We start from the raw sequence: 21,267 nt of genomic DNA, 5'->3' as shown, positions 1-21,267 counted from the left end.
CAACCAAAACCAATTTGAATTGAACACAAAACAGCGCCAAATTTATCGATAATTAGTTTTCCACAGCTTACGGTACACAAATACAAAGGCTTAAAAATATACCGAAAAAAACAATTTACGCTATACAACACTTGCAACAGTATTTGAAAAAAGTCGGTTACTTTTGCGAATTTTTTAAGTAAAACTTGTAGAAAACTGATACGAAGACCCCGTTTCTGGATTAAGTTCGGCTTGCAGTTGAGAGCTTCAAATAACTTTATTGGCCATTCGCTGAGGCGAATCGGTTTGCTGTCACCTCACCAGGTGATGGGACAGCCTTCTTCATCGTAAACAACTCCATCGTGTATGTACAAAATAATTACTAAAATACAATTCTCGTGCGGCCGAGAAGGCTGACGTCCTGACTAGGCTGAGGAGCTTTGATTTGCGGAAGGAACCTTCACTACACTAGCACTCGATGCTACTACGATAACTGGCAGCATTGCGCCTTTCTAGCCATGTTCTGGCTATCCCACTGTGTCTGCAAATATATAGATGAGAGATGGTGAGTGGGGCGGCAGGACTACAGGATTAGCAGGTGGAATATGTGGCATATTTATAAAGAATCTGAGAGAGTGTGCATTTGAGGGCCCGAGGGAGTCGTTTAATCTGAACAACCGGTTTGTATATTGCCATTGGTTTAACAAGTGAAGAATGCGAGTTGCAAATTGGTTGCCAGTGGGACGGCGGCTCTACAGATGATTGTTTCCCTGTTGCTGTGCGAAATAAAATGAAATAAGAAACGAAGAATCAAATCAAAATGGAATCGAGAATTGGCAGGTTTAATGTTAGCTACAACGAACAAACAAATGTTAGGTGCGTTTTAGATCCTCAAAGTATCTGAAATGTCACCCGTTTGCCAGTTTAAATAGCAACACAAAATCGCTGGCAATCGGGTTTTGGGTTGAAAGAGTGATCCAATTCAGATTGCGGCTATAAGTTTCGTAGTTTTTCTTCGATTATATAACTTTATTAATTTCAATTTAAATACGAACAAGTCCCAAATAAGTAAACCGAAATAATTAGCAGCGAACAAATATCAAAGTAAGTTGCTTCTACACTCTGAAACGTCTCGCGCAGGCGAATTTCCCTCGCAAATTGCTTGTATTTTGGCATTTAATTAGGTATAGCTACCGTGTGTGTATAATAATTGATTGCTTTTCAAATTGATTTTCAGTGATAATTTCCATAATTGGGCTACGAGAGAGCCTACTCGTATAACTCTCAGTGTGACTCTCTTACTGCGCTCCATATTGCGTGAATAGTTGGAATGCAACGGGCTGGGTCGGGGGCTTTCGTACGTTCTAAAGAGTGCTAAGGTTCAGTGGAAATTAGTTTACCCATTTACTGATTATGTCCTGTAATTGAAAAGAGCAGAGTGAGCGTAATAAAGTTCTTTAGCGTTTCGTCAGCCAGGGGAATTTCAAATGGCGGTCCGTGCGCCGCACTCACCTTGACGTCATCCATCTCGTCGTCGGACGACGAGTGCGATAGTCCATTGTATGTCTTGAACGTCACATTTTTCATGAACGACTTAAGCAGGCTGGCGCTCAGCTGGCCGAACTTGTACGGCACCACGGGATCGTAGTCGCCATGCGCCTGGAAAATCGGCACATCATCGCTGTTCACCTTGGCGCCTGGGAACTGCTTGTGCAGCGGCAGCCAGCAGGAAAGGGCCACCACGCCGGCCAGCGGCTGGTCGTACGTGAGTGCCGAATACAGTGCTAAGGCTCCTCCCTGCGAGAATCCGCCCAGGACAATGCGATTGGCCGGAATACCAGCACTGATCTCCTTCTGAATCATACCGTGCACATTATCGCGCGCCGACTGGATGCCCGGCTCGTCCTCGGGCCCACCGATGTCCAGTGTCTTCAGGTCGAACCACGATGGCATCCGGAAGCCGGCATTCAGCGAAACGGGCTGTGTGGGCGCCGTGGGGCAGATGACTTTCATGAAAGGTGGGCGGATGGCGGCTAGGGCGCTGCTCCATCCATGGCTGTTGGGAAAAGCCTTCATTAATACTTTAACAGGGATTTTACATAGCTCTTTTACTCGAAAGTCACTTGGAAACATAAATTGGCTACGGAAAGTTTTGCTTTCAGTTTTTGAATCTTTTGTAAAGGGAGAACAATCATAAAATGGTATACATGTACATACGTTTAATGTTGGAGTATACCCCAGACTCCGAAGGCTTCTAATCAGTTAATTAAATCTTAAAAGCCCTATAAACAAAAACAAAATTGGACGTTTTCTTCCTAAGCGTATTCCCTAAGGGAATATAATTTGTTTTGTTACTCAAAATAACTAGTGCATTCCAGATATGTTGATATGCACAAATACTTCTCTCGATTTCTGTAGAGTTCCGAATACTTTGATACTTCGTAAATGAAGTCTTTAGGTGTATTATTTTGAATGAGGATGACCCCACTTACCCCGTATCACCCAGGCCGTGCATGAAGATCAGCTGCAATACACAAGTGATTAATGGCAGTATTCCGGAATTTGGACTACGCCGGACAACTCACCGTGGCGGTTTGCTTGGCCGTGGCCTCGACAATGACCGGCGCTGCCATGTCTGCTGTTCAGTTTAGCCTCTACTGGGGACGCACTATTCCTATGCCAGGTACTCTGCGATTCGGCGACTTGGCGCTGCTTTCGTCGCTTTTTTTCGGTGTCAGCGGATTTCTGCAATGCAATGGTAGAGAAGCACTCTGTAGTTTGCGTTTTAGTTATGTCACGTTGTAAACGCAAAGCAAAATTAGTAATATTGATTTTACGATTGTGAAAATGACAACACGTCGCCGGCTGAGAAATAGCTACTGGTTAATAATATTTATTACTGCCACTTGTGTATTATTCACGTTGTGCGAATGGGGGTCTAATTATTTACCAGGTTATGCCAAAAGTATTCTGTTAATTTGTTTAATTTCGCTCAACTACGACAATTTATGCAGCTGCGTTACTAAAAGTTCAGCGATGACTGATAGTCGGTGGACCTAGAGATGCGACTAATTCCGATTTCGATATCAATACATCGGCTCGAGCGAAAAGAATCGATATTTGCTAAACCTTAGTTGGTTTCGATACACATTAATTCATAAACATATTTCAAAAATCGTATTCAAATGTTAACAAATTGGAATTAAAGGTTTCGCCAAATAAATTAATTAAAATTATAAATTCGCTCTTTTTCTTGTTGTTACCCATTCAAACTAAAACACTGATTAAATTTAAGTCTTTTACTTTTTAAAAAATTCACAAATATAATAAAAAGCACTAAAGGGACATGGAGGGGAATGGATTTTGCTTGGACACGACCAGCTTGTTGTGAGCATGTGAGATGTAGCCCTTGATCTTTCCATCGTAAATGAGATTGGCCACGATGCAGTGCGTCTCGTCCAGAGAAACGTCGCTCAGACCAACGAACTGCAAGGCGGAGAGGAAGTCGCCCATGTCCAACTGATGCGTTTGCCGGATGACGAACACCTTCTTGAACAGATTGCGGTACACGAGGAACTTGAGCTTCTCCACCAGCAGATAGATACCACTCCTGATCAGCACCAGCTCCTGGTCCCTGACAATCTCATCGAAGCGATTCACATTGCCAGCCTTCAGGGCCAAAGCCAAATCATGGAACAGCAGGAGATCGTAGCGCTGCAGTAGGGATTTGCTGGGCAGGTATCCCAGGAGCATCTTCACAGGCACCAAATAGATGAGGATGAGCCTTTTGTTGCTGGCAAACCGATCCGGGCAATTGCTGAATGCATACGACAGATCCTGTACGGCTGCCTGGTAGTTGGAGTCGAACATGGCCCGCCTACCCACAAAATACTTGTAGGTTATTTGCTCGGGCAGCGGAAAAGAATCCTTGAAGATGCAATTATCAATGGCACGGATAAGGGGCTTGCACAAATGCAACTTGTTGATGCGGAAGTAGATCTTGAATAGCTGGTTTACAAGGTTCATCATGCCCAGCCGCTTGGTGTCCTCCTCGGAAGCGCGTCCATCAGCAGCGCAAACGCGGAAACAGGCCATCATGCAGTCGGCGGCCTTCTCCAGCACGTGCCCAGGTGTGAATCCTCGACAATGCTTCTCGCAGGCCTGCGCCAAGTATCTCAGATCCAGGCAAACGCGGTACATCAGGGGCAGGCACCAATTCTCGTCTTTCAGCTGCTGCAAAAGCCTCACCACGGCGCCGCAGGCTGCCGCCTGTTGGGTGTAGGCCTCCATGTAACCAGGTGGCTCCTGTGCCAGGTGATACAGCACCTTCAGGTGGGCAGACACAACATCGTCCATTGGCGGTTTCAGAAATCGATCTACTAGCTTTTCCGGCTGGGCGATGTACAAATTGTGGTTCTGCACGTGCACGTCCCGTAAGGAGAGGTGGGTGCCCAAAGACTCGCCATCGTAATCCTGGGCGGCGTGCAAAACTCCGGATAAATAGTTATTTACGGTGCCAAACATTGTTTGTGTCTTTCGCAGGCGGCAAAATTAGAGATGGTAGGCCATGGTACTATCTGTTAAAGCTATATCTAATGGGAATCTCTTATCGATATTTTTTTAATTACGCGATAGTGTTTTTATTTATTATTTATAACAACAGATATTTTTAATTTCGTTTTCTGATAAACAATCCGTGCTTTAAAAGTACATTTATGTAGTATTTTTTAAATAGGCTGATCACGAAGTTTCTAAATTGAATATTAATATTTCTTAACTTGATAATATAAAAGCTGGAATACTTTTAATGATTGGTGTTAGTTTAAATACAAAATTGTGTTAAGGTATACATTATTTTATTTATTAAAATATTTATTAGTTCTTTTTATATCAGGATAGTTGGGTAGACCCGGTACAATGTTAAATAACAAAACCTTAGAGGCACCAAAAAAAATCAAACCATTTTAGTTTTGAATTTTGAAAATCCCCTCTGCGACGAATCGATTATATTCCGCGAAGGTCTTTTGCTCACTCAAAAGATTCTAAAATTAAACAATGTTCGTACATATAGTTGTGATAGCAAAGCTGTCACAAGACATACCGTTCGTAGGCAGTTTAATAGGCCTTTGCGTATAGTTCACTTAGTAAATTACAAATTTAAGCTTTCAAAAAACGAAGCCAGTGCAACAACTTAATTTCCAAGTAGCGAAGAAATCAAACATGTCAACACCGAATTTTCTCCTGAGCAATGGTAAAAATATGCCAATGTTGGGTCTCGGAACTTGGCGGGTAAGTTCTCATACACAGATATATATTGTTATTAAATAATCGCCAGCTGAAATGTGCATTTCCACTGCATATTTCACGGTCAATGTCAAAGCTCTTCGGGGTCAACAGAAAGCTTATGTTGCACTTTTGCTTTCACCTACACGACTTTTTCGCCATTTCAGAGCCCCCCGGAAGTGGTGACCCAAGCAGTAAAGGATGCCATTGACATAGGCTACCGCCATTTTGACTGCGCCCACGTGTACGGAAATGAGGCGCAGGTGGGAGCCGCTCTCCGGGAGAAAATGGACGAGGGGGTGGTCACACGGTAAATTCTGCTTTAAAGCTTGTATTCAAACTTATATCTAAGCCAAATGTTACATTCCAGCGATGAACTCTTCATCACGAGCAAACTTTGGAACACACACCATAAGCCGGAGCTGGTGCGCTCTGCATGTGAGACCAGCATGAGGAACTTGGGAGTCAAGTATCTAAACCTCTACCTGATGCACTGGCCCATGGCCTACAAGTCGGGCAATGACAACCTATATCCCACGTGTCCGGACACAAACAAGGCCGCCTTCGAGGACATCGACTACGTGGACACCTGGCGTGCAATGGAGGATCTGGTGGATGAGGGGCTGTGCCAGGCCATCGGTGTGTCCAACTTCAACGAGCAGCAGATGAATAGACTACTGACTGTGGCCAAGCTAAAGCCGGTCGTCCTACAAATCGAGTGCCACCCGTACCTGAGCCAGAAGCCATTGATTACCCAGTGCTATGACAATGCCATTGCTGTGACCGCCTACAGCTGCCTGGGATCGGGACATACGCCCTACGAGAAGCCTGGCGCATATCCATTGCTCCAGCACCCGACCATCTTGGCTATAGCCGAGAAATACGAAAGGACGCCGGCACAGGTGCTGCTCCGCTACCAGACGCAATCGGGTATAATCGTGATCCCAAGATCTGTAAGCAAACAGCACATGCTGGACAATTTCAGGCGGATCTGGGACTTTGAGTTGGCCATCGACGACATACAGGATATTCACGACTTGGACTGCAATGGTCGCTTTATGACCATGAAGGCGTAGGTGTTCATTATTTCCCATGCTCATTTTTATATAATCTATTATATATTTTCTCCTAGGGCCTATGGACATCCTCATCATCCCTTTGAGCCCGTACAGGCAAAGTAGTTTACTAATGATAGGAGTTTAAGTAATTATAAAAACTGGTTGCCTTCAATGTGATGAGTATGTCAATGGCAATCTCAAGAGTTATACTATAAATGTTCCAGGTACTTCCTTTATACTGAGGAAACAAGCATAATTATTGTTATACAATGTATTTACGATAATATTAGTGATAATATATTTAAACTCTTTTGCTGTGTAAAATCAAATTGTAGCTTTTGAGTTGGTTGTCATTTTGAACTATATGTGCTTAAAATGTGGCTGTTTATTTTTATATACACATTTATTTTGCTACATTTAGGCGTTTATACTAAAACCAAGTAGTCATTGCATTCTTCTATCAGTCAAGAAGTCTCTACTAAAATAATTGAAATTTACTTGCGCGCATATAAAAATGAACACTCTTTTGAAAATTCAATTGGTTAAGCCTGTTTTTCGCGTTACGTTAAGGAATTATGGAAAGACCGAGCGTTTTATGTGGTACTATATAAGAAATTCCAGTCAAACGAGGTCTTTAAAGGGATCATTTTTACCAATAGGTGTCAGAAGGAGTATGTTCGACATCCCAAAGTGGTTTGCATGGACGGAAATGAGATTCCAGTGATTGGACTCGGAACTTGGAATGTAAATATTATGACAATACCACTTTTTCATATCTTATTTTTATTTATTTTTACCATTATGAAAATACATTTTTTACTTATCTAGCCATGCTCGTAGATCATAATGTGAACATCGTATGTAAAATATTATGGTTATTTTTAAGGAATTAAAACTAGATCCTTATTTAAAAACAAGACTAGCATTATACATTCATACAACCTATTTGGTATAATGTATACAAATGATTAAATATTATCAAAATGACTATCAAATTAGTTTGAAAATTTTAAAATTTTATTTTTATAAATTTTAATATCTCGTTTCTTTTATGCTACACTGCAAATAATATATGGCTCAATTTTTAAGCGTAACTGACGATCGCCCAGCTGTTCGGCTTGTCGACTATGCAGCCCTGTTCTCGAAAGCTTTTCAGAATTTCGGAGAAGCTTTTGCGGCGCGTATATAAGCGGGAAACAGCTGAGTGGAATCGTTCAGTTTGTTGAGAAGCGGCAATCGTCGATTCCCAATTGTACTATAGATATTTGTAAATATCCTTAAGCAGTAAGCAAACATAAAGTGCAATGGCAGTACCGAACGTTAAATTCAACAACGGCAAGGAAGTCCCAATCATTGGACTGGGAACCTGGGGCGTAAGTAAACTATCAAGTAACTGCACTATATTATAGCATTTGCAAATCACTGCAATTGTATTTGTGAGTTCTGCTTCCCACAATCCCACAATCGGGTATTTTTCCGCTGCCCACGACTTCCCGTTTTTTTTGCCCAGCTAGTTTTGCACTGATGCCCCTGTGTATTCGGCGGATAAAAAATGGACACGCGTCGCATTGCTGATAGTTTGCCGGCTGTATTTTGCCGGTTATTCTGTTTCTACATGTTTAATGATACATATTTATCTTCTGCGAAGCGTCGAATCTGGCAGCTATGCATAATAGAAAAACAAGCGATATTTTGCTGCCCTCATGTTAATTACTTACACACTATACTTAACACAATCGTGTATGTGCGATTAGAAGATCTCCATGAACTTTCGTCAAGGTGACCCTTTCTACCTTCGCAGGGCAGTGGAAACTTTTCGCAATATTTGCCACATCATTTCCAGATACACCCCACAAACATTCGTATATTTGGGGCACATGGCGGCTTCTACATGTATTACCAGAAGTTGATAAACGTTCTTATCTAGAGTGGCAGATTAACTGAAAAGACTACTTCAGTTTTAATATTTAAGTTTTTTAAAAAAAAGGTATGGGATGTAGTTCAAGTAATCGTGAAAGACAAGCCCCTCAAACGGAAAACAAGCGTCCAAGTTGAATACAGCTCGTAATGGGAAAGCTTTTAAAATTACGGTGGGAAAGACGCTGATAAGGAGGTTTAGTTAGCAAGGGTATTATAAGGGTATTTTTAAAAAGTCTTATCAGATTCAGTGCACTATTTGTGGAATAGAAAGAGGCTTGGTGGCAAAACAATAAATTAAACTACAAATTTCTAGTGTCCGTAATTTATACTTATTATGTCAAATCTTAATGAAAGTCTTTGACCTTCCTTTTTTGTTAAACATAAATCAGCAATGTTATAAACTGTGGCATCCGTTTTCTCAGCTAAAAACTTACTTGAAAATGTTCCACCATTTAAAAGCATAAGATGGTTTGTAATTCATATGTACCATGTTGGTCTGACCTATTTATGATCTCATTAAAAACTTTTTTTGGATGCAGGAACTAAGGGGGCTGATAGGTGACGTCAAGTGCCTGATAGGGAGACTTCAGTGTTTAGATTTCCTCATCACGCTCCTCATAACTGAAACTTTGATCGATAACGAATTGCGAAATTCCCTTAAGAGCATGGTTCCATGATTATAAGTGCTTGTTTCCATGCCTTAACAGAATATCACTTGCGAATAATTTATCAACCCTTGAAAGTGCGGAAGCCAATTAAAGAATTTGTGATAACGGAATAGTGCTATAAATTTTATATAGCATATTACTTACTACTTTGCTACTTATCTTTCAGAGCCCCAAGGGACAGGTCACCGAGGCTGTGAAAGTGGCCATCGATGCCGGATACAGGCACATTGACTGTGCCTATGTATACCAAAACGAGGATGAGGTCGGAGATGGTGTTGCGGCCAAGATCAAGGAGGGCGTTGTCAAACGGTAAGTTCTAGACTTGGTATACAATGCTTAGGATTTTTGTACTGAATTTCACAATTTTGCAGTGAGGATCTTTTCATCACCAGCAAGCTGTGGAACACTTTCCATCGCCCGGATCTTGTCAAATCGGCATTGGAGAACACATTGAGTTCCCTGAAGCTGAAGTACCTCGATCTGTACCTTATCCACTGGCCCATGGGCTACAAGGAGGGCTGCGATCTGTTCCCCACCGACAAGGATGGCAAGACACTGTACTCGCCCGTTGATTACGTCGACACGTGGAAGGCCTTGGAGAAGTTGGTGGAAGAGGGTCTGGTCAAGTCCATTGGTGTTTCCAACTTCAACAGAAGGCAGATCGAGCGCGTGCTTGAGGTGGCCACTATTCCACCAGTGACCAACCAGATTGAGTGCCACCCATACCTGACCCAGAAGAAGCTGATTGACTTCTGCAAGTCAAAGAATATCACAATCACTGCCTACAGCCCCTTGGGATCTCCCAACCGCCCATGGGCCAAGGCTGGTGATCCGGTCATCCTAGAGGAGGCTAAGGTTGGTTCGCTTTTATATAAACATGTTGAATTTCACTTCAAGTATATTTGATACATTTAGATCAAGGAGATTGCCGCTAAGAAGAAGAAGACCCCTGGACAGATCCTTATTCGATACCAGGTGCAGCGTGCCAACATTGTTATCCCCAAGTCGGTGACCAAGGACCGCATCGAGTCCAACTTCCAGGTCTTTGACTTCGAATTGACACCAGAGGAAATCGAAATCATCGAAAGCTTCGAGTGCAACGGCCGCCTGGTTCCCCTACTCAAGTAAGTCTACTAGCACATTAAAAAATGTTTATTTATTTACATTATCAATGAAGTGTGGGCTTGAGGTTATTTTACTCGATTTTCTTTAAATCACATCTTTATTTATATTTATTTAGCGATGCTGGTACCCATAAGTACTATCCGTTCCACGACGAGTATTAGGTTTTAAGAAACCCATATCTGAAGAGCAAGAAGAATTCGAATGAATGAAAAATTATACCTATTGGAAAATGAAACGTTTACGAAGAAAATATCCAAATAGTGTCAGATCCATATAAACATGAACATGAGTTTAACGTATGTTTTCAAGTTTTTTAGCGCGTATTCGGTTTTCTTAAATATTTGTGTTTACTGAGCTTGATTTACTTAGCTTTGTTGTTATTTTACCCTCCCTGCTTGTGTTCTAACAATATTTATTTCCTTCTGTGGATTATTTGAACACATTTATACGCTTAGGAAGTACTAGTATGCCTTAGCTAACCCATTGTTTCCTTAGCTTGTGCTTAAAGATAGCTTATATAGAAATCATATATTAATTAAGTTTGTTTTTCAATAATTACAGCCAATTCGGTCACCCCCACCACCCTTTCGAGAAGGACGAATACTAGTAAACGACACAGTGCTCAGTTCAAATTTATAATTTGTTACATAATCATTTTATCTTTAATCGTACGAATAAACAGAAATACATATTACGTTTTCGAGTTCTTCCCAATTGTTTCAAACTTTTTGCAGACTTGGCTGACCAAATAAATGGTTCTCGTGTGCTATAAAGCATATGTTCAAAAATCGGTTAATGCACCGCTGACGTATAAATATACCACGAGCGAACGATTTACGTAAAGCCAAATATCTAACAAGTGTTTAATCCAAGCTGGGCACAAATATTTTGCACAGTTGTTCCTTAATAAGGTATTTACTTTGACGTATAGTATAGTTCATACAATTTGCTTAGTTAATGTATTTTTCGTGAAAACAATAAAAGTACCAAATGTTCATTGTCAAATAAAATTTGCGAGCTAGACAAGCATCTACGCAAATAGTCAAAATAATAACGAGACCCTTGTACCAGGGTATAAAAGGTTTCAACTTTTAAATTTGGCTACCAGATCTAATTGATCCGACACCCGGTTTCTTGGAGGATCATGCGCTTGTTCCTAGTCGCGGTTTTGGCCGCTTATTTGGCCTACGCAGCGGCCCAAACTGAATCTAGTACGGCAACATCAGTGACCACTCCAGTTGTAAAAGCGCAGCCATGTTGTGAAAGTGTTCGTCAAACTCTAATTGAAATACGAAAAGATATACGCCTGTGGCTACTCGACAGACTTTTCGGAAAACTAGTACTTTTGCACGACGGAGAACTTCTCGGCAATCCAAATTATGTGAATTGTGTCAACGAAAAGAAACAGCTACCACTCTTAGATGGAAGCACAATTACAGATCAAACTGCATCTACTACAACTGTCGTAAAAGGCATTCCGGAATCCTCTTCGAATGCTGATGGAAGCTCTAGCCAATCCTCGACCACGACGACAACCACAACGACAACATCATCCGATGAGGGTCAATCCACCACCTCATCTGACCCGGTTGTGGAAGTCAATCAAGGATCAAACGGCGGTAGCAACTCCACTCAATCTACGACCTCCACCACAACTACCTCGTCTTCGACTCCTGTCGTAGAAGTCACTCAGGGATCCTCTTCGAATGCTGATGGAAGCTCTAGCCAATCCTCGACCACGACGACAACCACAACGACAACATCATCCGATGAGGGTCAATCTACCACCTCATCTGACCCGGTTGTGGAAGTCAGTCAAGGATCAAACGGCGGTAGCAACTCCACTCAATCTACGACCTCCACCACAACTACCTCGTCTTCGACTCCTGTCGTAGAAGTCACTCAGGGATCCTCTTCGAATGCTGATGGCAACTCTAACCAATCCTCGAGCACGACGACAACCACAACGTCAACATCATCCGATGAAGGTCAATCCACCACCTCATCTGACCCGGTTGTGGAAGTCAGTCAAGGATCAAACGGCGGTAGCAACTCCACACAATCTACGACCTCCCCCACAACTACATCGTCTTCGACTCCTGTCGTAGAAGTCACTCAGGGATCCTCTTCGAATGTTGATGAAAACTCTAACCAGTCCTCGAGCACGACGACAACCACAACGACAACATCATCCGATGAGGGTCAATCCACCACCTCATCTGACCCGGTTGTGGAAGTCAATCAAGGATCAAACGGCGGTAGCAACTCTACTCAATCTACGATCTCCACCACAACTACCTCGTCTTCGACTCCTGTCGTAGAAGTCACTCAGGGATCCTCCTCGAATGCTGATGGAAGCTCTAGCCAATCCTCGACCACGACGACAACCACAACGACAACATCATCCGATGAGGGTCAATCTACCACCTCATCTGACCCCGTTGTGGAAGTCAGTCAAGGATCAAACGGCGGTAGCAACTCCACTCAATCTACGACCTCCACCACAACTACCTCGTCTTCGACTCCTGTCGTAGAAGTCACTCAGGGATCCTCTTCGAATGCTGATGGCAACTCTAACCAATCCTCGACCACGACGACAACCACAACGTCAACATCATCCGATGAAGGTCAATCCACCACCTCATCTGACCCGGTTGTGGAAGTCAGTCAAGGATCAAACGGCGGTAGCAACTCCACTCAATCTACGACCTCCACCACAACTACCTCGTCTTCGACTCCTGTCGAAGAAGTCACTCAGGGATCCTCTTCGAATGCTGATGGAAGCTCTAGCCAATCCTCGACCACGACGACAACCACAACGACAACATCATCCGATGAGGGTCAATCTACCACCTCATCTGACCCGGTTGTGGAAGTCAGTCAAGGATCAAACGGCGGTAGCAACTCCACTCAATCTACGACCTCCACCACAACTACCTCGTCTTCGACTCCTGTCGTAGAAGTCACTCAGGGATCCTCTTCGAATGCTGATGGCAACTCTAACCAATCCTCGACCACGACGACAACCACAACGTCAACATCATCCGATGAAGGTCAATCCACCACCTCATCTGACCCGGTTGTGGAAGTCAGTCAAGGATCAAACGGCGGTAGCAACTCCACAGAATCTACGACCTCCACCACAACTACTTCGTCTTCGACTCCTGTCGTAGAAGTCACTCAGGGATCCTCTTCGAATGCTGATGGCAACTCTAACCAATCCTCGACCACGACGACAACCACAACGACAACATCATCCGATGAGGGTCAATCCACCACCTCATCTGACCCGGTTGTGGAAGTCAGTCAAGGATCAAACGGCGGTAGCAACTCCACACAATCTACGACCTCCACCACAACTACCTCGTCTTCGACTCCTGTCGTAGAAGTCACTCAGGGATCCTTTTCGAATGCTGATGGCAACTCTAACCAATCCTCGACCACGACGACAACCACAACGACAACATCATCCGATGAGGGTCAATCCACCACCTCATCTGACCCGGTTGTGAAAGTCAGTCAAGGATCAAACGGCGGTAGCAACTCCACTCAATCTACGACCTCCACCACAACTACCTCGTCTTCGACTCCTGTCGTAGAAGTCACTCAGGGATCCTCTTCGAATGCTGATGGCAATTCTAGCCAATCCTCGACCACGACGACAACCACAACGACAACATCATCCGATGAGGGTCAATCCACCACATCATCTGACCCGGTTGTGGAAGTCAATCAAGGATCAAACGGCGGTAGCAACTCCACTCAATCTACGACCTCCACCACAACTACCTCGTCTTCGACTCCTGTCGTAGAAGTCTCTCAGGGATCCTCTTCGAATGCTGATGGAAGCTCTAGCCAATCCTCGACCACAACGACAACCACAACGTCAACATCATCCGATGAGGGTCAGTCCACCACCTCATCTGACCCGGTTGTGGAAGTCAGTCAAGGATCAAACGGCGGTAGCAACTCCACTCAATCTACGACCTCCACCACAACTACCTCGTCTTCGACTCCTGTCGTAGAAGTCACTCAGGGATCCTCTTCGAATGCTGATGGAAGCTCTAACCAGTCCTCGAGCACGACGACAACCACAACGACAACATCATCCGATGAGGGTCAATACACCACCTCATCTGACCCGGTTGTGGAAGTCAGTCAAGGATCAAACGGCGGTAGCAACTCCACTCAATCTACGACCTCCACCACAACTACCTCGTCTTCGACTCCTGTCGTAGAAGTCTCTCAGGGATCCTCTTCGAATGCTGATGGAAGCTCTAGCCAATCCTCGACCACAACGACAACCACAACGTCAACATCATCCGATGAGGGTCAATCCACCACCTCATCTGACCCGGTTGTGGAAGTCAGTCAAGGATCAAACGGCGGTAGCAACTCCACTCAATCTACGACCTCCACCACAACTACCTCGTCTTCGACTCCTGTCGTAGAAGTCACTCAGGGATCCTCTTCGAATCCTGAGGGAAGCTCTAGCCAATCCTCGACCAAGACGACAACCACAACGACAACATCATCCGATGAGGGTCAATCCACCACATCATCTGACCCGGTTGTGGAAGTCAATCAAGGATCAAACGGCGGTAGCAACTCCACTCAATCTACGACCTCCACCACAACTACCTCGTCTTCGACTCCTGTCGTAGAAGTCACTCAAGGATCCTCTTCGAATGCTGATGGCAACTCTAACCAATCCTCGACCACGACGACAACCACAACGACAACATCATCCGATGAGGGTCAATCCACCACCTCATCTGACCCGGTTGTGGAAGTCAGTCAAGGATCAAACGGCGGTAGCAACTCCACACAATCTACGACCTCCACCACAACTACCTCGTCTTCGACTCCTGTCGTAGAAGTCACTCAGGGATCCTCTTCGAATCCTGATGGAAGCTCTAGCCAATCCTCGACCACGACGACAACCACAACGACAACATCATCCGATGAGGGTCAATCCACCACATCATCTGACCCGGTTGTGGAAGTCAATCAAGGATCAAACGGCGGTAGCAACTCCACTCAATCTACGACCTCCACCACAACTACCTCGTCTTCGACTCCTGTCGTAGAAGTCACTCAAGGATCCTCTTCGAATGCTGATGGCAACTCTAGCCAATCCTCGACCACGACGACAACCACAACGACAACATCATCCGATGAGGGTCAATCCACCACCTCATCTGACCCGGTTGTGGAAGTCAGTCAAGGATCAAACGGCGGTAGCAACTCCACTCAATCTACGACCTCCACCACAACTACCTCGTCTTCGACTCCTGTCGTAGAAGTCACTCAGGGATCCTCTTCGAATCCTGATGGAAGCTCTAGCCAATCCTCGACCACGACGACAACCACAACGACAACATCATCCGATGAGGGTCAATCCACCACATCATCTGACCCGGTTGTGGAAGTCAATCAAGGATCAAACGGCGGTAGCAACTCCACTCAATCTACGACCTCCACCACAACTACCTCGTCTTCGACTCCTGTCGTAGAAGTCACTCAAGGATCCTCTTCGAATGCTGATGGCAACTCTAGCCAATCCTCGACCACGACGACAACCACAACGACAACATCATCCGATGAGGGTCAATCCACCACCTCATCTGACCCGGTTGTGGAAGTCAGTCAAGGATCAAACGGCGGTAGCAACTCCACTCAATCTACGACCTCCACCACAACTACCTCGTCTTCGACTCCTGTCGTAGAAGTCACTCAGGGATCCTCTTCGAATGCTGATGGAAGCTCTAGCCAATCCTCGACCACAACGACAACCACAACGTCAACATCATCCGATGAGGGTCAATCCACCACCTCATCTGACCCGGTTGTGGAAGTCAGTCAAGGATCAAACGGCGGTAGCAACTCCACTCAATCTACGACCTCCACCACAACTACCTCGTCTTCGACTCCTGTCGTAGAAGTCACTCAGGGATCCTCTTCGAATCCTGATGGAAGCTCTAGCCAATCCTCGACCACGACGACAACCACAACGACAACATCATCCGATGAGGGTCAATCCACCACATCATCTGACCCGGTTGTGGAAGTCAATCAAGGATCAAACGGCGGTAGCAACTCCACTCAATCTACGACCTCCACCACAACTACCTCGTCTTCGACTCCTGTCGTAGAAGTCACTCAGGGATCCTCTTCGAATCCTGATGGAAGCTCTAGCCAATCCTCGACCACGACGACAACCACAACGACAACATCATCCGATGAGGGTCAATCCACCACATCATCTGACCCGGTTGTGGAAGTCAATCAAGGATCAAACGGCGGTAGCAACTCCACTCAATCTACGACCTCCACCACAACTACCTCGTCTTCGACTCCTGTCGTAGAAGTCACTCAAGGATCCTCTTCGAATGCTAATGGCAACTCTAGCCAATCCTCGACCACGACGACAACCACAACGACAACATCATCCGATGAGGGTCAATCCACCACCTCATCTGACCCGGTTGTGGAAGTCAGTCAAGGATCAAACGGCGGTAGCAACTCCACTCAATCTACGACCTCCACCACAACTACCTCGTCTTCGACTCCTGTCGTAGAAGTCACTCAGGGATCCTCTTCGAATGCTGATGGAAGCTCTAACCAGTCCTCGAGCACGACGACAACCACAACGACAACATCATCCGATGAAGGTCAATCCACCACCTCATCTGACCCGGTTGTGGAAGTCAGTCAAGGATCAAACGGCGGTAGCAACTCCACACAATCTACGACCTCCACCACAACTACCTCGTCTTCGACTCCTGTCGTAGAAGTCACTCAAGGATCCTCTTCGAGTGCTGATGGCAACTCTTACCAATCCTCGACCACGACGACAACCACAACGTCAACATCATCCGATGAGGGTCAATCCACCACCTCATCTGACCCGGTTGTGGAAGTCAATCAAGGATCAAACGGCGGTAGCAACTCCACTCAATCTACGACCTCTACAACAACTACCTCGTCTTCGACTCCTGTCGTAGAAGTCACTCAGGGACCCTCTTCAAATGCTGATGGAAGCTCTAGCCAATCCTCGACCAAGACGACAACCACAACGACAACATCATCCGAAGGGGGTCAATCCACCACATCATCTGACCCGGTTGTAGAAGTCAGTCAAGGATCAATCGGCGGTAGCAACTCCACTCAATCTACGACCTCCACCACAACTACCTCGTCTTCGACTCCTGTCGTAGAAGTCACTCAGGGATCCTCTTCGAATGTTGATGGAAACTCTAACCAGTCCTCGAGCACGACGACAACCACAACGACAACATCATCCGATGAGGGTCAATCCACCACCTCATCTGACCCGGTCGTGGAAGTCAGTCAAGGATCAAACGGCGGTAGCAACTCCACACAATCTACGACCTCCACCACAACTACCTCGTCTTCGACCCCTGTCGTAGAAGTCACTCAGGGATCCTATTCGAATGCTGATGGCAACTCTAACCAATCCTCGACCACGACGACAACCACAACGACAACATCATCCGATGAGGGTCAATCCACCACCTCATCTGACCCGGTTGTGGAAGTCAGTCAAGGATCAAACGGCGGTAGCAACTCCACTCAATCTACGACCTCCACCACAACTACCTCGTCTTCGACTCCTGTCGTAGAAGTCACTCAGGGATCCTCTTCGAATGCTGATGGAAGCTCTAGCCAATCCTCGGCCAAGACGACAACCACAACGACAGCCACAACGACAACATCATCCGATGAGGGTCAATCCACCACCTCATCTGACCCGGTTGTGGAAGTCAATCAAGGATCAAACGGCGGTAGCAACTTCACTCAATCAACGACCTCCACCACAGCTACCTCGTCTTCCAAACCTGTCGTAGAAGTCACTCAAGGATCCTCTTCGAATGCTGATGGCAACTCTAGCCAATCCTCGACCACGACGACAACAACAAACATCAGTAAAGGAAGCCCTAAATGGACTAAAACTACAAAAACTTATTCGTCAAAAACTATAAGAATCCCAAAGTCAAGCAGAAACTCTAGTTCTAACAAAACTTTAACAACCGTAACGACAAGTTCCTCCTCAGCTCCCCAGACCAAATATTCTTGGCCAAGCTCTTCAAAGAAATCGTATATTGGTGGCAAGTCTAAAAAATATTGGAACAAGCGCTGGACTAAAAAGTCACGTAAAAATAACGATGGTAGTTCCACGGTTGTTGCAGAGGAATCGTCTGACTCATTAACAGATGCTGGCGTTGATAGCACTCAAGGAAATGTCTTGAACGATGAGAGTAATTCGAGTCAGTCTACAGTTACCTCTTCACTGCCTGTTGTGGATGCCAGTACAGATGTTCAGAACACAGAAACAAGCTCAACATCGACTCAAAACACAAACAAATATTCGTCGAAGTTCTCTAAGGTCCCCAAGTCTAATGGTCAGTCGAGTACCAGCACTACCAAAACTACAAAAAGCGTAACGACAAGCACTTCCTCAACACCCAACGTTAGGAGCTCATCAAAGAAATCTACCAATGGTGGAAAATCGGTCAAGACCACGATAACAACCACTTCTTCAAAGAATGGTCAATCCAGCTCAGGTTTATCCCCTGTTGTAAAAATTGCACAGGAAATTCCACAAAACGATATTGAAAGTTTGAACCAGGTCACTACAACGACAACATCATCTGAGAGCCAAATCGGCGTACCTTCAACACCTGTTGTTAAAGTTACGAAGGAAACCTCAATTAGCAAAGATGGGAAGACTACCCGATCATCAACTACAGCAACCACAACTACCACGACCAAAGGAAGTAATAATTCAGGTAGCTTAACTCTTCCTGCGGTTGGTGCCAGCATTGATCTCCCTCTGAATATTAATGGTGGAAGGTCAAGCTCTAGATCGTCTACAACAACTACGACAACATCCACAAAGGGAAGTAAGACATCTCTACCGGGAGTTGATGCCATCATAAAGAAGATTAAGGACACAAACATTTTGTCAAAGATAGACTTGAGTCTGCCTACGCTTGATGCCAGTCTAAATGTTAATGGTGGAAAGTCAAGCTCTACATCGTCAACAACAACTACGACAACATCCACAAAAGGAAGTAAATCATCCAATACCTTGTCTCTACCGGAAGTTGATGCCGGCATAGCCATTAACGGCGATGAGTCCCGCTCAAAGATAGACTTGAGTCTCCCAAAACTTGATGCCAGTCTGAATGTTACTGGTGGAAGGTCAAGCTCTAGATCGTCTACAACACTTACGACAACATCCACAAAGGGAACCTTGTCTGTACCAAGTCTTGATGCCGGAATATCTATTGATGGCGGAATATCAGGATCATCATCAACTAGAACTATTAAAATAACCTCAAAGAACTCGGTAGCTCCCAAGTCTAGTTCTACATCCAAAACTACGACCACGACCACTACATCAAAAACTTCATCGGTCCCAAAAACAGAGTCCAAATACTCCTGGTCTAGTTCGTCGGAGAAAAAATCCAACCCTATTCGCTTAACCTTACCTACCATTAACGCAGGTGTTGCAGTTGGCGGAGGAGATTCTTCAGGGTCGTGGTCCAAGCTAGTTAAGAGGAGCACCAGCAGCGATGAGACAATTGCCAATGATGGTTCATCCCTTTCCGGTTCTATTGTAGGTGCCGGTGCAGGTGGATCCTGGTCTCAGCGATCAGGATTCTCTGGTGACAGTTCCAGTGGCAAGGGTTCTCAGGACATTCGCATTCGATTGGCCCGAGGACAGACAGGAAACAGTGCTCAGTCCCAAAACACCAATTCTTGGACCCAAAGCGCTTCCCAAGGCAGCGAAAACTTGGCTAATGGTGCAGTATCCGCCGATGGCTTGAATGTGGAGGGATCGGAGAGTTCCGATGACGCAACCACGATCCAAGGTGGCTCTGTCGGTGTAACCGGACAATATCCATACTGGTGGGGCAACGGCCGTTGGGTGGGCGTTGGAGCCAGGCCGAGTTGGAGATATGGATGGCGTCCTTATGGAAGCGGTTGGGGCGGATGGAACAGTCAATATTAGAGTTGGTCCGTGAGAATGGCTAAGGCCAAGGTAAAACGGCGCAAGACTTTAATGTACACGATTGTAAAATATATGCATACGAATATTATAAAATGTCTTCATTTTTGGGGTATCTACGTGTATACTATTTGAAAAAATTACTTAATTAATTCATTTAAATGTAAACAGTTTCCATCAGCTTCTTAAATATAAAAAGTTCTTTGGGACAGCTCAAAAATAAATAGGGCCTGAGATTATATAGATAATAATAATATAAATGCAGAACACCCCATTTATTAAAGATTGTAGAAAAAATAATGATGAAAAACCAAAAGATATAAACTAAAATAAATAAACTAAGGTACTTTCATTTATTGACAGAAAACCAATATCAAATAAAAATCGTACTAGAAAAAGAAGTAGAACTTGTTTCCACTACCGCTGCCGTTTAAAGCCCGGATGAATTCCGTCCAAGACCATTTTGGAGCTGGCGGATATGCTGTCGTGGTTTCGGAGGCTTCAGTGGTTGTGTCACTTTCGGCGTTGGAGCCCAAGATCGCCACTAGAGTGAAAAATAAAATAGTAAATATAACCTTTGTCTTCATCGTTGGTTTTTTGATAGACTAAAATTTTGGCTACGTGCTTTAATGTTTTATACGTTTTCTAAATTAAACGAATATTGTTCTGCGATAAATATTTACACATGTGTTTCAGCTCATAATCTCTAATGACAAAGAGTCAGCAACCTGCGTTTAGTTTTTTACGTAAAAGGAAAATACACATTTTCCAAAGTTCTGGTAAAGATTCAGGTTGTTCATATAAGCGTATATTATAAATCATATATAAAATATAGGAGGAACAATATTAAAGTGTATGTACAATATATTTAAAAAACTAAAATTAACAGGTAACAAAATGGAAAAAAGCTTCAATAAATAGGACTTGCGAAGTTTACCAGTATATAATAAAACGTTAAACCAAAGCCAATATATTTAAAAACATTCATTAAAAGTAACATCTTTACATATGGCTTATGTCTTCGTTGGACGCTTTACATAGAGGCTTATGTCCTTGCTAAGGGGATTTGTGCGAGGTTTTTTTTTGGTTGAGTGCATATTTTATATTCTTGCAGACCACAATTTAGGCCAAACCCGGTTCAAATGCTTTGTTATTTCCTGAAGCTGTCTGTATCTAAGTTATTTTAGTTATGCAT

At 44.4% G+C, this 21,267-nt stretch overlaps 6 protein-coding genes across 13 annotated transcripts; 3 read left to right on the top strand and 3 right to left on the bottom strand.

The window, feature by feature from the left end:
- Positions 1-237: 237 nt before the first annotated feature.
- Positions 238-2,724, bottom strand: LOC120447770 (acyl-protein thioesterase 1). 5 transcript variants are annotated; one of them, XM_044005955.1, is made up of 5 exons: positions 2,565-2,724; positions 2,472-2,503; positions 1,492-2,035; positions 1,380-1,434; positions 238-520 (listed from the first exon to the last, which is right to left on the bottom strand). In XM_044005955.1, the coding sequence occupies exons 1-4, from the start codon at positions 2,610-2,612 to the stop codon at positions 1,384-1,386; spliced, it is 675 nt and encodes a 224-aa protein (XP_043861890.1). In that variant the 5' UTR covers positions 2,613-2,724; the 3' UTR covers positions 238-520; positions 1,380-1,383. The 5 variants fall into 5 exon arrangements, with proteins under 5 accessions (XP_043861890.1, XP_039485254.1, XP_039485256.1 ...); XM_039629320.2 differs by having other exon boundaries at positions 1,380-1,397; XM_039629322.2 differs by lacking the exon at positions 238-520 and adding an exon at positions 622-755.
- A 539-nt stretch (positions 2,725-3,263) lies between these two features.
- Positions 3,264-4,553, bottom strand: LOC120447767 (PCI domain-containing protein 2 homolog). Its single transcript, XM_039629314.2, has one exon. The coding sequence runs from the start codon at positions 4,501-4,503 to the stop codon at positions 3,316-3,318; it is 1,188 nt and encodes a 395-aa protein (XP_039485248.1). The 5' UTR covers positions 4,504-4,553; the 3' UTR covers positions 3,264-3,315.
- Positions 4,554-5,056: 503 nt separating this feature from the next.
- LOC120447769 (1,5-anhydro-D-fructose reductase) lies at positions 5,057-6,649 on the top strand. The gene is made up of 4 exons (XM_039629319.2): positions 5,057-5,268; positions 5,430-5,572; positions 5,633-6,334; positions 6,395-6,649. Exons 1-4 carry the CDS (start codon positions 5,200-5,202, stop codon positions 6,441-6,443), a joined length of 963 nt encoding a protein of 320 aa, XP_039485253.1. The 5' UTR covers positions 5,057-5,199; the 3' UTR covers positions 6,444-6,649.
- A 170-nt stretch (positions 6,650-6,819) lies between these two features.
- On the top strand, positions 6,820-10,727 carry LOC120447768 (aldo-keto reductase family 1 member B1). Of its 4 annotated transcripts, XM_039629316.1 has the most exons (7): positions 6,820-6,920; positions 6,980-7,064; positions 9,075-9,217; positions 9,280-9,763; positions 9,824-10,032; positions 10,149-10,329; positions 10,595-10,727. In XM_039629316.1, the coding sequence occupies exons 1-6, from the start codon at positions 6,835-6,837 to the stop codon at positions 10,192-10,194; spliced, it is 1,053 nt and encodes a 350-aa protein (XP_039485250.1). In that variant the 5' UTR covers positions 6,820-6,834; the 3' UTR covers positions 10,195-10,329; positions 10,595-10,727. The 4 variants fall into 4 exon arrangements, with proteins under 4 accessions (XP_039485250.1, XP_039485249.1, XP_039485252.1 ...); XM_039629315.1 differs by lacking the exon at positions 10,149-10,329; XM_039629318.1 differs by lacking the exons at positions 6,820-6,920; positions 6,980-7,064 and adding an exon at positions 7,524-7,693.
- A 450-nt stretch (positions 10,728-11,177) lies between these two features.
- On the top strand, positions 11,178-20,075 carry LOC120448501 (mucin-22). The gene is made up of 5 exons (XM_039630535.1): positions 11,178-11,548; positions 11,687-12,118; positions 12,218-12,238; positions 12,326-17,841; positions 17,917-20,075. The coding sequence occupies exons 1-5, from the start codon at positions 11,178-11,180 to the stop codon at positions 20,073-20,075; spliced, it is 8,499 nt and encodes a 2,832-aa protein (XP_039486469.1).
- Positions 20,076-20,461: 386 nt separating this feature from the next.
- On the bottom strand, positions 20,462-20,659 carry LOC120448628. Its single transcript, XM_039630750.1, has one exon. It carries the CDS (start codon positions 20,657-20,659, stop codon positions 20,462-20,464), a length of 198 nt encoding a protein of 65 aa, XP_039486684.1.
- Between the last annotated feature and the right edge of the window lie 608 nt (positions 20,660-21,267).

Source organism: Drosophila santomea, chromosome 3L (genome assembly GCF_016746245.2).
Source record: "Drosophila santomea strain STO CAGO 1482 chromosome 3L, Prin_Dsan_1.1, whole genome shotgun sequence".
NCBI classification, from domain to species: Eukaryota; Metazoa; Arthropoda; class Insecta; order Diptera; family Drosophilidae; genus Drosophila; species Drosophila santomea.
Note: the sequence above shows the minus strand (reverse complement) of the source record. Positions and strands in the feature narration are given on the sequence as shown.

Coding starts and splice junctions, on each gene's coding strand:
- LOC120447769 (XM_039629319.2), top strand. CDS start 5,200: ATGTCAACACCGAATTTTCTCCTGAGCAATGGTAAAAATATGCCAATG. Junction 5,269..5,429: donor TGGGTCTCGGAACTTGGCGG/GTAAGTTCTCAT, acceptor TCGCCATTTCAG/AGCCCCCCGGAAGTGGTGAC. Junction 6,335..6,394: donor CGCTTTATGACCATGAAGGC/GTAGGTGTTCAT, acceptor ATTTTCTCCTAG/GGCCTATGGACATCCTCATC.
- LOC120447767 (XM_039629314.2), bottom strand. CDS start 4,503: ATGTTTGGCACCGTAAATAACTATTTATCCGGAGTTTTGCACGCCGCC.
- LOC120448628 (XM_039630750.1), bottom strand. CDS start 20,659: ATGAAGACAAAGGTTATATTTACTATTTTATTTTTCACTCTAGTGGCG.
- LOC120447770 (XM_039629320.2), bottom strand. CDS start 2,612: ATGGCAGCGCCGGTCATTGTCGAGGCCACGGCCAAGCAAACCGCCACG. Junction 2,504..2,564: donor CGGCCAAGCAAACCGCCACG/GTGAGTTGTCCG, acceptor TGTGTATTGCAG/CTGATCTTCATGCACGGCCT. Junction 2,036..2,471: donor CACGGCCTGGGTGATACGGG/GTAAGTGGGGTC, acceptor TTTTCCCAACAG/CCATGGATGGAGCAGCGCCC.
- LOC120447768 (XM_039629315.1), top strand. CDS start 6,835: ATGAACACTCTTTTGAAAATTCAATTGGTTAAGCCTGTTTTTCGCGTT. Junction 9,218..9,279: donor AAGGAGGGCGTTGTCAAACG/GTAAGTTCTAGA, acceptor ACAATTTTGCAG/TGAGGATCTTTTCATCACCA. Junction 10,033..10,594: donor CGCCTGGTTCCCCTACTCAA/GTAAGTCTACTA, acceptor CAATAATTACAG/CCAATTCGGTCACCCCCACC.
- LOC120448501 (XM_039630535.1), top strand. CDS start 11,178: ATGCGCTTGTTCCTAGTCGCGGTTTTGGCCGCTTATTTGGCCTACGCA. Junction 11,549..11,686: donor GCTGATGGAAGCTCTAGCCA/ATCCTCGACCAC, acceptor GACCTCCACCAC/AACTACCTCGTCTTCGACTC. Junction 12,239..12,325: donor ACATCATCCGATGAGGGTCA/ATCCACCACCTC, acceptor GATCTCCACCAC/AACTACCTCGTCTTCGACTC.